At 30.8% G+C, this 13,908-nt stretch overlaps 1 protein-coding gene across 1 annotated transcript; it reads left to right on the top strand.

Moving 5' to 3' along the window:
- The first annotated feature begins 207 nt into the window (after window positions 1-207).
- LOC106475047 (39S ribosomal protein L52, mitochondrial-like) lies at window positions 208-9,260 on the top strand. The gene is made up of 5 exons (XM_013935748.2): window positions 208-274; window positions 1,560-1,635; window positions 4,064-4,131; window positions 5,863-5,927; window positions 7,625-9,260. The coding sequence occupies exons 1-5, from the start codon at window positions 229-231 to the stop codon at window positions 7,772-7,774; spliced, it is 405 nt and encodes a 134-aa protein (XP_013791202.1). The 5' UTR covers window positions 208-228; the 3' UTR covers window positions 7,775-9,260.
- The last annotated feature ends 4,648 nt before the right edge of the window (window positions 9,261-13,908 follow it).

Here is a 13,908-nt window from a genome sequence, read left to right as displayed (position 1 = left end):
GGGCATTAACAACCTGACTAAGATGGAAAAGCATCATCGATAAGAATGGAGACTATTTCATTTAATAAATGTTGTGTTTTGATATATAGTTTGTTCGGGTTTTTTCATTTATAAAAAGCGACATTAATTTCTTGACGACCTAATACTATATTAAAACTAATTCTGCACATATACATCTAACAAGTTTGCCATCTACCGGTACAAAAAGTAAGTAGATCCAGAACCAATATGGCAACTTCACGGCTTACGACTATGGTGCCCAGACATTTTAACAGTTAGGTGTTATTTACAAAATATTTCTTAAATTAGAAGATTACTCATTGAATTTTAAATAAAATATTAGAAAAACAAGAAGATACCTAATTATTGGCAAATATTGGACCACTAAGCTTGTATGTTGTTACTAATTTAGGCCTTAGTGATATGTGGTAGGACTCTACTAGTACTAGTTACTATATTTTAATTCATTAATACTAAACTAGTAGTAGTAGAACTAAATGATGGTTAATAATGGCTGGAGACTGCTTGAATGGGTAATGAAGAAAACTTTAATATAAGTTTAACATAAATTATATTAAAGTTTTTCTTTATTACCCATTCAAGCCATCTCCAGCCATTATTAGTCTCAAAGTGGGTTCCTCGTCACCGAATTTAAATGATGGTTAGAACTTAGAAAAAAAAATCATGGCCGATTTCTCTTACTTGTATGTGGAGTACACTCTTGAAATGCCAACCGAAGCGTGAAACTTTATAATTATGAACTAACGTTCCACAGTTATTAGAGGGGGGAAAAGAGAGAAAATAAATTTCTCTTTCTTCCAGTTCCAGATGTATATGACTAACATAAAACAAAAGTTATAATTGATTTGTATTCTTATAAACATATTCAGTTGAAGTCTTAATCTGATGGAACCAAATGCTATTATTATTCTTTCTGTTTAATTCCACAAAAATAAATATTATTAGTCTTCACTATTCATTACATGCCATCAGTATTTAAACTTCAAAATTAAAGTCCTGCACTTATTGCAAAATATAAATTTGAAAGATATCGTTTTAAAAATTCAAAAAATGTTTTATTAAGTGAAATGTATGGATTAAAGGGTACACTATACACTTTCACCCAGAATCAATAACAGTCCCAAATAGTAAATTTCAAGCATTTAATTAGACCATGAAGTAGTTACTTCACAACCTGATAATCATACTACACATATAGAAGTGTATTTTAGGGCCAGTATAATTTATAAACAATGCATAAGTTTGCCTAACTAAAGTATAAAAAAATCTACAATGAAGTTTAAAATTGGAATGAAAAACTCAGAATATGTGTAGTAGATGTAGATACAACTATATTTGTATTTTAATATGATACTGTTTTGTGTTCATTCACCCATGCTTTCATTTGCCTTGTGTAAAGAGCTATTAAATAGATCAAACTTTCATACTTGAATCCAAGAGCTCATGAGTAATAATAAAGTGGAAGTATATGTAGATTGTGTATATGTATTTATGATTTCAGTAATATATTTATAATTCAGTTTTGTTTCCTTTTGAAGGGTCCTGTTTTTATTTGATAGAAAGAAGTATTCATAAAAGTGTTCCTCTTTTTGCTGGCAAAAAGTGGAGGGAGAGGTTGGTTTACTAATTTTTCAATTACTCTGACTCTATTTAATATTTATAAAAAAATAATAATTACTATGCAGTATTTTTTATTAAATTTGGTATTTATTATCACAAAGTAAGAAAGAAATATTTGTACTCTAGTTACATCAGTATTTAATGCTGAACCTTTTTTTTTAGTTACAGCATATACAACAATTTGAGATGGTAAGCTGTGTAAAAATTATATTTTGTTGATTAGTTTTCAGAAAAAACACTTATTCTGTCTACAAGTATTCCAGATTTTATTTGTAATTTGCAATTTGGTGTGCAAAAAAATTATACCAAGGGGCAATATGCTACAAGCATACATAGAAATCTTCTTCTCCAGTGTGTCATGTTTCCATGGAGGCATTGACAATCATAACTTTCCATTTCTCTTTGTCCCTGGTGTTCTTTAGCAATTCTGTTGTTGGTGTTCACAGTTCCTAACCATCTTGTGAGTCCATCAAACATCTTTATTCTTTGTCTCCCTTTGCTTTTCTTTCCCTCTATCTTGCCAGTTGTTACTATGTACTTTTCATTACATGGAAATAAACAGACATTATTGCAAACATCTAGGCAACCATGATATCAGTATGTGAGAACCTGTGTGTGTATATACGTATATGTATATATACACATACAAACACAATTTCCGATATAACTGACAGAGAAATACTCTAGAAGAATCATATTTTAAATTTAATTTTGTGGTTGTTTTGACGTAAGATATCTGCTGATGTGGAAGGTTTCAGTAAAATTGAATAACATTGTTGAAGAGAGTAATTCTTCAATATTTGAATAGTGTTATGTATTTTGTGAGGTTACTAGAAGACTACAAAATAATCACTTGACAACAAAATACTCCATTTCTGCACTACATTTATGCTCTAGGAAACCCATTAAAATTGAGAAATATTACCAATATTTGATCTTAATATGACTTTACATCATTCTCTTCTATATTTAAATACAATACTTTAATTTAGAGCACAAAGGGACATACATTGTTCTAAGAATAAACTAATGTCAACTTTCATTCTGTGCCACTTTTGAGGCAACATGTTTATTAGTTCATGGGGGTTTTGGGAAATGTTAACACACACATAGTTTTTGAAGAAATTTAAATGTTGAAATACTGTTATATCTTTGGTGAGAACTCGTGAAGACTGCAAGATAGTTGTTCTCAGAGACAAAGAATATTTCATATTTGAGTAAAGTTAAAAACCAAGCACTGGCCTTGATGTCTTTTTTGGGTGTATGAGTTGATTACCTATATCTTCACAATACAGATTTCTGATTGGTTGAGATAATCGACCTACTCCAGTACCTGTGTAATTAACTTAACACATTTTAAGCCTAAGCCCACTTTTTAAAAATTAGAATCAAACAAAATATAATTCTCTTTGTAGCAATTCATTTACTTCCTAAAATTTGTGAGAGATTAACTTACAGGAAAGGGGTAGGTGGATGCAGGCTTAAAATTTCAATATTAATCTATCGAAATTTAGGGTAGGCAGTTATAATTCACATTCTTAAGATATAGATAATGTGTAAATGTGATATATAGATGCACATGCTGAGTTGTTCATTGTTGTGTAATTCAGTTATTAGCAGCTCATTCATTAAAACTAGAAATTTTCCTAAATGTACCTAAAATATAAAATACAACAAATAAACTTGAAAGGTGAGATGGCAATATTGTAGATAATTTTTGATGAAAAATCTGAAAAGTAATATATAAATTAATGAAGCTAATTTTACATAAGAAACTGACAAGGAATACACATTTTATCAATCAATATACAAGAAAAGTAAAACTTAAAATGCTTAGGACTAATGAAAGCATCAGTTGAATTCCTTTACTATTAACAATATTTTTTGCCCGTTATTCCAATATTATTGCGTGAATTTTGACCAGCTCAAATTTAGTAAGTCCCAAAGTGCATATACTAATTTATCAATTCACCATAACCTTCATGAGTCTAAATGACAATAATGATCTAAGTTATTTTAAGCATTATAATTAATAATATTTAAAAGTAAATGGAGTTTGTCATTAATAAGTGCAAACTTGCAAATGTGTTATTTGCCTGTTTAATTTAAATGTTGGAGCAACATTTGAACAAGTGTCAGTTTTGTTTGAATAGCAACTCAAAGTTAATTTTTAAAATTTTTTTTAAGTTACAAGACCTATTCCAAAACTTGATTGGAATAATTTGAATTACAAAAATTTTTCTTTGTAACCACATTTTATGCATAACTACAGCATTAGGATTCATTTTAGAATTTATTTATTTTTTTTTATTCTCATTATATTCAGTAATCGCATTAATGTATTTCACATCAAAAACTTATGTGAATAGTTTTATGATGAAAATGTTTTAAAACTTAACATGATGTTATACATTTTCTGTAGAAATGGAAAGGCACCAAATGGTAATGAATTTGGGCCACTGACTGATTATCCTGACTGGTCATATGCTGGTAAGACTATTTAGATCAAAATATTTTTGTTTGATTAAATATTAACCTATGGAAGTATTGTAAATTTAAGAAGATAAGTAAATATGTAACTTGGAAGGTGTAATGAGCTTCATTAATCTGTATTAAAAATAAAAGTAAGATGTATCTTGCACCATCTAACATATTCTTTAAACCAGTACTACATATCTATATCAATATATTATTGGCATATTGTGGAAAGACTTCCATTTTGCTTTTACTTTCACCAAATAATGTTTCATTGTTATAGTTTGAGGCTTTTTGAAAGTTATATATGGCTTAACAAAATATTTCAGTGAATGGAAAGTTTTTCGTTATGCAGCAGGTTACATGGATAATAACAAGTAGTGCTTAAACTGTTAAAATAATAGTATAAAGGTTACTAAGGATAGGATCATGTTCATGTAGTGTTAAATTGTTATTTTTATAAAATACATAATATTTGAAATGTTCAAAATTTAGAACAGAATTTGTTGATGTCACTTAAATCAAATCTTCTACATATTCTCAAAGAAAGCACTTCTGATTAACATTTCATATGTTCATGTATTCCGAAGATTTCAAAATGCAGAATTGTAAGTAACATTATATAATAAAATATATTTGTACTCTATAGTTAGTGTGTGCAACACAAGCCAATGTTACTATGGTATTGTAGTTTCTGCTTAATGATACTTTATATACACTGTAATTATTGTGTTCAACACAATGTTACTGTTTCTACTGAATTGTGCTTTATTACTTGATGTATCCTTTAGATACTGTGTGCACTGGCAGATTCAGAACAGGCAACTGTGGCATAAAAATAATCTTTTATAACCAAATTTGACTCGTACAAAAATCACAAAAAATTTGTACAGATTTACTTTTATCTTATATATTAGTTGTAAATAATTCTTTGTTCTGTTTCTAAAAATGTCTCATTGAACCATTCAGTTATTATTATTATTATTATTATATGTATATGTTTATCTACTGAGTCTCTGGATCAGTCCATGATTGTGTGCAATGTAAGTAATATTACTACTGTATTGTATTTTACTGCTGAATAAATTTACTTATGTTATCTAACCCTTTCTCTGCCATGTGCTCTTAGGGCCTACAACATATCTGTTTGTATGTGTGTGTGTGTAGTACTGTAGAATCTGTGACATATACAAATGTTCTTTGCCTATATCTCCACACAAAAATATTTTCCTTGTCTATGTATATAATGTATCCCATGAGAATTCACAAGTTTTCTTGTGGTATATATATTGTGTAGATCACATGACTTTATCGTAATACCACCATACGTCTTTGTCAGGATAACATGATTTCACAGAAGTTTTGGGCTGAAACCTGGGTCTTCTCCAAAATTCACTTTTTTTTTGTCTGGGATGATAGGGAAGGAAAATTTGTACAACAGAAAGCGTAGTTGTTTCCAGTACATATATGTAAAATAATGAATGATCCACATATTGTTACCATTTCTTTAAACAACTCTAATTTTCCATGAAATGTAATTGCTGGTTTAATTTGCACACATTTGTTAACACTGGTGAAATGTTGTTTCATGCTGACTTTGTTTTCACCATCTAGTACTGCCGAGTTTCTATTTATATTATAGTTTTGACTAGGTCATCATTTCAGCTTAGGTATACCTGAGCTTGAAAATGTACAATTAAATCATATTATTTTCTGTGAAAGTTTTTTGTATACTTCTTCTCACAGATGGAAGGGCAGGACTACTGGGTAAAGGTCAGAAAAGACGTTTGGTTGAACAAGAAGGATATGCTGTATGTACAGTTGATATTATTATTTTTATTCCCTTTAACAATTTTTTGAATAAAAATTATGAAATTAGAAGTTATTAGATTATGCGGTTATGACTTGAATGTTCTGGAAAAGTAACACCTTATTTTCAGACATAATGACTTTTCTCTTTTTGCAATCAGTTTGTTTGTGGAGATATTTAGTTTGGAACTATAGAGAGTTCAGTTGAATGACTTTATAAATACAAGAATCTGGTTTGGGTGATTCGTTAGAAGGACTAATCCATTTATGTTTTTGGTTCTCCATAGCTACCATAATGTAAAAAGATGTCAATCAATATCATAGTTACCATGCAACATCTTTTTTTAAAATCAGTATTTATTAGTTTTCCAGCAAAATGATCTTTCACTAATTTTTTACTGCGATTTTGGTAATCCTAACTGATGGGCTTTCTTGAGTTGTGTGGAAACTTACCAGACCTGCAAAAACTAAAAACTGAGGATTTTACCATATGAACTTTGGAGTAAACAGACACAGAGGCTGTAAAACGTTCTTTTTGTATGCTACATTAAATAAATAGACATGTAAGCTGTAAAACATAGAGGACAACACATTATGTTAAAGTTAAGTATATACAAATTTCACTTAGTTTTTTGCATCTATCCCTGTTCTTGTTTAGTTGTCAAGTGTAAATTTTCCCAGCACTTCAACTAGACTGATCTCAAAAAATATTGCAACAGGAAATTGACATACATTTTTCACACCCAGATTGTAGTCATGCTAGAATTTGAGGATAATGTTTTCAATTTCAAATAGTAAACTTATAGGAAGTGTTTACAGTTTTAAACACTATAATTAAAAGTTATAGGACATTTGGTAACAATAAATCAACCTTAGAATATGTGTTGTTTTTTATTAGTAACTGAATTTCTGATCTAAAGTGAAGAAATAGTAAACTTATAGGAAGTGTTTACAGTTTTAAACACTATAATTAAAAGTTATAGGACATTTGGTAACAATAAATCAACTTTAGAATATGTGTTGTTTTTTATTAGTAACTGAATTTCTGATCTAAAGTGAAGAAATATTTGCACATCAAAATGTTAATGTTTGATTTGTTTTTGTACATTACTTTATCTTGAAACAGTATAGTTGGAATAAAAGAATAGTCACCAAATAATGATAAATTGAACATTTACTGCAATTGAACCAAAATGCAAATCAAGGATAATGTATATGAAGTTTAAAAATACATCTACAAACGTTATGAGTTCAGTTTCTGAATACACATTTAGCCTTACTACAATTCAGCTAAGTTTGGCTGAAATGCTTGATATTAACTATTAATTGCAACTGGTATTAAAGCTAATTAAAAGCATCGAACAATTTGGATAAAACAGTATTACTTATGTGTTTCTGGAAAATAAAATAATGCAGTGCAAACAAAATTTCTACTAGTTTCCCTAGAAACCTTAATAGTATTTCTATATAGATGATTAAATGTTTTGAAGGCGTTTACACCACTTTCTTCATAAAGTTTGATGTAACTTCTCAGTTGTATTGATATTTTGGTAATTTCTAATTACCTGTTGTTGCTTGTAGAACTAATAACCTTCTCATAATGAAAGACATAGTGTGTTATTTGTTATTATGTTTAAAAACATTTATTTTTATTGCTTGCATAGATATTTAAAGTAATTGAAATGTTTGAACCTTTCAGAGGAAAGTTGTTCAACTGCTGAAAGAAGTAGACTTTGCAGTAGAAAGAGAAGCAAATCTTAAAAAAGATGCCGAAGAACAGCATCAGAAGCTGTTAGAAAAGAAACTGAAACCTAAAGGAAATGTATATATGACTCAAAATCCATCTTAGTTTTCTGGTAGTTTGTTTAGGATGTATAAATTTCAAAAATATACTATACTATTTACTTCAAAGACCAGTAGATGGCAGTATAATATTTGAACAACATATTTGGGAAATTGCCAAATACCATAAGAGTAGTTATCTCAATACTGCCAGTCTTACCCCCAGATACCATTGCATTTAATTTCATCAAAACAGATGTCTTAATGCTATCATAACAAAGAGTAATTAACTTGACATGTTGTTATAATAGTCATCTTAATACAATCTTTTGACAATGCAGATACTAAAAGTGTTAACACTATGTTTTTCAAGACTAGATGTCAGAAGAACATTTCCTGGCAATACCAAATGTTATGACGTTACATGTCTTAGCTCCAAACTTGTATTTCTGGTTCATCAGTAATTGGTCAATAAACTGATTGATCAGCTACTTTTGACAGCATATTTGATGTTTTAATTTTGACTCGGTATTGGATTAGAAGTTAAATGTATTATAATTTTAATCTAGCCATTGAGAAGAAGTTATGTAATAAAGTAATGAGTCAACGTGTTTTTGAAGATGAACTAAACCATTTGATATTTTAATTTTAGTCCTGCATTGAATAAGGGATTATATAATTTACTGATTGACCATATACTTGTAACAATGTTGAAAACTAGTAAAGCATTGTAATTCAGTGTCATGATATTTGTGATGAAAAAATTCCATTAGATCAGGCCTATAAAATTAAAAATATATAGAGTATCCAAGGAAAGATTTTTTGCTACAGAATTTACTTTGGAGAAATTCTAAGAAACATGAACCAGAAAACATGGTTTTAGCATTTATTAATTGTACGTAACAGCCAAATAAGACAATTATCACACCTCACATTGCACTAATTTTATCCATCTTAAACCAAGGACTTTATTTATTTTTCATACAGCTATCTTTTTTTTACTTTTTTTTATGCCCAATGAACCCTCTGACATAATTTTTGAACTTGCTTGATGTAAATTATATAGCTTTGGCATACAAAAATTATGCCAAGTTACAGGCTTGCATTAGAATGCAGATTTTTCCTTTTTACACTTCATTTGAAGACCATCATGAACAAACTAACCCTCAAATTACTTAAACTTTATACTGCTGGTGAGGGCCACATACTGTACAATATTAAATATTTTCATGTTTTTGAGTGTTACAACATTCATTGTAAAGAACAGACCAAAATACTGTGTACAACCATTTATTTAAAATACATAGGGAGCTCCAGTAGTAGTTAACATGATTGTACTGTTCATCATATTGGTGTGACTTATATGCTATAAGGGACTCTGTAACTACTAAAATCATTGATTTGCAATCGATGTATTTAAAAAGATATTGAATGACATTGATAATTCTAGAATTAAAAAGAATGTAAAAAAAAGTCTAATGTGTTTTTATCACAAATATTCAGCCTATATTCCACTGGTGAGTCAGCCTTGAATAAAAAGTTATTAAACTGTGTTTGCCACCTTTTCAGATGTTTATCAACCATTAAATAAAATATTATATAATGACATAATGAATCATTTACTTCTGATATTAACCCTATGTTGTTTGAGGTATTCAGTGAACTAATGATGAGTAGTTGCTTTTGGTAACATTTCAGATTTTTAAACTTGACCCAGTGTTGTTTGAAAACTGATCAATAAAATAACAGCATTTCTAATACTTGATAGTTGATTCGCCCGATCATCGATAAGAAGTTATTCAACCACATTTGGCAGTATTTTTGATGTTTTCAATAAACAGATGGATCAGCAAATTTTTTGTTAGGTTCAAATTCTGGTGTGCTTGGTAAGAAATTCTTCATTAAATTAGCAAATTGGTTACTTCCATTATTTTAATGTCTTTTATATTGAGCCATTGGGGAGTAAGAAGTTTGTGAAAGTTTATGAAATTTAAATTGGCGAAACTTAAAATGTGAAACCACAAATTTGCATGTATCTCGGCATGGACCCAACAAACCTTCATGCCAAATTTGGTGAAGATCCATCAACAGAAAAATCCAATAATTTTTGTGTTTTCGTATATGTATGTTACTTCTACAAATCAACACTTATTTTAATATATTATAAGGAAAGACTTGTATAAACTTATACAAGGCAGAATTTTTATAGCTGAGCTTTGATTCCATCACATCAAAGTATAAACAAGGTTTTCTCCCTGTCAGAGAAATTCACTGTGAGAATGATATTAAAACTAATAACTTCCTCGTTGAACTTACAAAAATAAACAAGAAAAGCAATCTGTCTTGATGTTCACACCAACGGTTATATGTACATTACATATTCGTAAACATTCTACGTGCACTGATTATATGAAAAAAAAAGTATATAAGGTAACAAACTCCTATTATAGTTTTGAGATAATGTGTATTTCAAAATATAAAAAAGCCCAATGCAATGAATTTTATTCAAAAACATTTTAGTATAATTAAAGTGTTAAAGTAATTTTTGTGAGTGAAAAGTGATGTTACGAAGTTTGATGAAGTGCTTTGGCTTTATATACGAGAAAGCTTTTACTTTCTATATGTATACCGAAGTGCTAATAAAAACAGTTCTTTTCGTTACGTGACCTAAATTCTAACAACTAGGGTTTGAATAACACAGAATTTCGTGCCTTGTATACTACATTAACGGAACATATTTTGAATATGTTTTGCGTTATCGATATACTTTTTTTTGGGGGGGGGGGATAAACCACGAATACATTAAGAAGCAAGTTTTAAATCTTAAAAATTTCTATAATTTCAAACGCTTGCGTGATGTACAGTAACACGGTATCAAGTCACCATTGCTATGAATGTATATAATTTTTTATCGTTTTGATTTTGTCAGGTCTTTAATAAAAACATTGGATTAATATTTGTTAAAGTATTTTAAAATGTTTAGCTATTTAGTATAGCGGAACTTTGTTTCCTTGAGCTTAAGCTCATTGATTATTCCACAAGTACGCTGGAGATCAGAGACATGTCAGGAATTTATAAACAGTTGCCAAGTAATCAGACATATCATCAGAATTTGTAAGCAGTACTTGTATAAATAAGTAACAAACTATAATTTCTAAACAATTCTCGCCTGTTTAAAAGAGGGAGATAAACTCACTTTTGAATTAGTTCTAAATTACAAGTAGGAAATCAGAGATAAACCTACACTTTAACCAGTTCTAGAGGAACGAAGGAGATAATTCCAAAGGCCTTGTCAATTTTCAGGTAAGCAGGATTTCAGTGTTGCGTCCTGACCTTCTGCTCAGTTCTCAGATAAGTAAATGAAGGTTATTCCTAGTCGAATGAACTAGTAAGTAGTCAGGTGGTTAGGGCGCTCGACTCGCAATCTGCGGGTTGTGGGTTCGAATCCCCGTCACATCAAACATGCTCGCCCTTTCAGCCTTGGGGGCGTTATAATGTGACGATCAATCCCACTATTCGTTGGTAAAAGAGTTGGTGGTGGGTGGTGATGACATTAATTTCTTCATTAAAGGTAATTAATACATGATGTTTGTTTTAATTCGGAACCATTTAATTGACACAAGTAGGAAAATGGCGTAATTCGAAAACATTAGTAGTTGCGTATGGTGTTTCTCACACCTCCAAATTCGTAGTCATGATCCAATCAATGAATGCCTCGCCCGCTTCATGGATTGTACCATATCCCCCCGGTACCGCAATGACCGGACAGTGCAACACGAGATAGTCTGTGTTTTGTGGGGATTCCTGACATGCTGGGCATATAGGGGATTCACGGTAACCCCACCGATACAGGTTGGCCACTTTTCTGCCATGGCCTAACCTCAGCCTGTTTTCGAAAACAGAAAATGTATAACACGTTAAGCTATTGCACAGACCTGCCAAGTTTTTTACAATTCCCTGTTAGATACTTCTTGAATTCACTTGCATTCATTATGTTTGCCTGCAACGATAGCTTTATTATTCGCTCGGGGTTGTGGGAATTAAATCCTTTGATAGAAGTAGTTGATTAACGATCCTCTACAGGCATCATAAGATATTACCTCTCGTAAATGCATAACGTATAATCTCGCCTTAAAAACTAAACTAATAATATAAAACAATATCAGGGAATAACGTGAACTCTTACGTTCAGAAAATGTTAAATTATAATCCAATATTAGTTGAGCATTAACATCGGCGTTCTTTTGGGGTGAGATGCAACTTGACATATTTCCAATTCAATTATTTGCCCTTAACTGAAAAACAGAAAACTATCGGATATTAAAAGCATTCATATAACAGGCCTATATGGACAGAAATTTGAAATTAATGCACTACATACGTCCAAATGACAGCATTTTTTGGCAAGTAAAAAGCACAACTTTAATTTATCTTCACATTCATCTCACGGACAGTGAATTCAAAGATTACAGCGCAAGTCCAACCAGGCGTTGTAAATCAACACCTTCAAGTAACTGAATGATCACCTACTGCGCAGAATTTTAAAATGAAGCAACAGAACTGATATCGCATGACAACAACTTTTAGCCCTTTATTACTTGAATGACATACATCAACAGTTTTACGTAATCAAGTTCATTTTAATTAAGTTGTCAACTGTCCTTACAATTTTCTCACTTAAGGTGTCCTGGTAATGGCTTGTCACTCTCTTTATAAAACTGTAAATTAGAGAGCTTGGCGATTATAAAATGTAGATTTTTTTGTAGACCAGGAGGGAACGACAAAAGTTGAATTTTAATTATTTGAATTTGTATAACATTACACACTCATAACACTTTTTTGTGCTAAATGTGCACGACAGGAATATTATGAAAATCATAGTTGTGTGGCAAACAGAGCTACTTACAAAAATATTCCAGCACCAGGAATATGGAACTTGGGTGGAGGTTATACAATACCGTCGATCTACCACAAAAAGACTAGTCCAAGTACAATGACGGTGCGCCTTATTGTTTGCAACATTAAATCATATTGTTACGTCTCCGTTCGTTAATTGATTTCCCGTAAATTCGTTCCGACGAAACTTTAGCGACACAAGTCCTTTCTTGAATAAAACTGGTTTATTCTTTCCGAATACAACTTTACGATACACTCAACTTCAACAGTCGCGCTATAACAAACTATAATTCACGTCTCTCTCTGACTGCAGTTCAATTACTCATTACTTACACACGTTATCCGTCACGTTGTGAGCGTCTTATATATATATACCAGACTAACATATATCTAGTAAATGCTAGGGCATTCACGAAGGAACGGGATATTTCTAGAAAATAGGTGGCGTGACACTAGTCACGTGACCTCGCCGACGCAACAATATTTATTTTATTACCTTCTTTTGTCTTTAGAAATAATTTAGCTACTGTACAGTTTGCAAAATGTAGAATAATTGAAATCAATCTTTTTTTTACATGAAATTAACGAAAATTATGTATGGAAATTCACTTACATTTTATACATCGAGAAATATACTAAAAAAACGTTTAGCCACATCAAACGTTTCCGCGAGAATAATATATAAATAAAACTCAAAATCTTTCTGATTGTTTGTTTGCTTGCTTGTTTCTTCTTCACGTACACTGCGCAGGTCACATTTCCGTCATGTGAAGGTGCGCAAAACGACAATTTTTCATTGATATACACGTCTATCTTCTGCTAGCCGAACCGCTAACGTTATCGTTAACTTATACATTACACAAATAAATTCTACGCAGACTTGACATTTTTTGGTAAGTTTGAGTTAACATTTAACTTAGAATATAGCATTATAGGCCTATTTAGTTATAGATCATTAACTATTCGTCTACTAATACATCATATATTTAGCCTCAGACAGAAAAGAAATGAATGCAGAATTAGAATGTGTGTGAAAAAGCAAACAGTAGGCCTAGCCTATAAAATAAAATTATGCCGTATGCCATCAAATAGACTACGTGAGAAGGGTAAGGCTTAAATTATAATACTTATTGTGTACAATACGATTAAAGTCAAGCCAGCGTAACTGGTAGAGCGCTTGCATCAGGTGGCAGATGAGTTGAACCTCTTTACCGTTCCTAGACGTCTTAGTTGAAAAAGATGACTTTCGTTTTCTCACCAGTATATACAGAAAACCTACATTTACAGGACAATACACACGATGGG

This window comes from Limulus polyphemus, unplaced genomic scaffold (genome assembly GCF_000517525.1).
Source record: "Limulus polyphemus unplaced genomic scaffold, Limulus_polyphemus-2.1.2 Scaffold144, whole genome shotgun sequence".
Taxonomy (NCBI): Eukaryota; Metazoa; Arthropoda; class Merostomata; order Xiphosura; family Limulidae; genus Limulus; species Limulus polyphemus.
Note: the sequence above shows the minus strand (reverse complement) of the source record. Positions and strands in the feature narration are given on the sequence as shown.

What these genes read in the sequence shown, in the direction of transcription:
- LOC106475047 (XM_013935748.2), top strand. Translation starts at nt 229, where the DNA reads ATGGCAACTTCACGGCTTACGACTATGGTGCCCAGACATTTTAACA. An exon ending in GGCAAAAAGTGGAGGGAGAG is followed by an intron (nt 1,636 to 4,063) that starts GTTGGTTTACTA and finishes CATTTTCTGTAG; the next exon opens with AAATGGAAAGGCACCAAATG. An exon ending in TTGAACAAGAAGGATATGCT is followed by an intron (nt 5,928 to 7,624) that starts GTATGTACAGTT and finishes TGAACCTTTCAG; the next exon opens with AGGAAAGTTGTTCAACTGCT.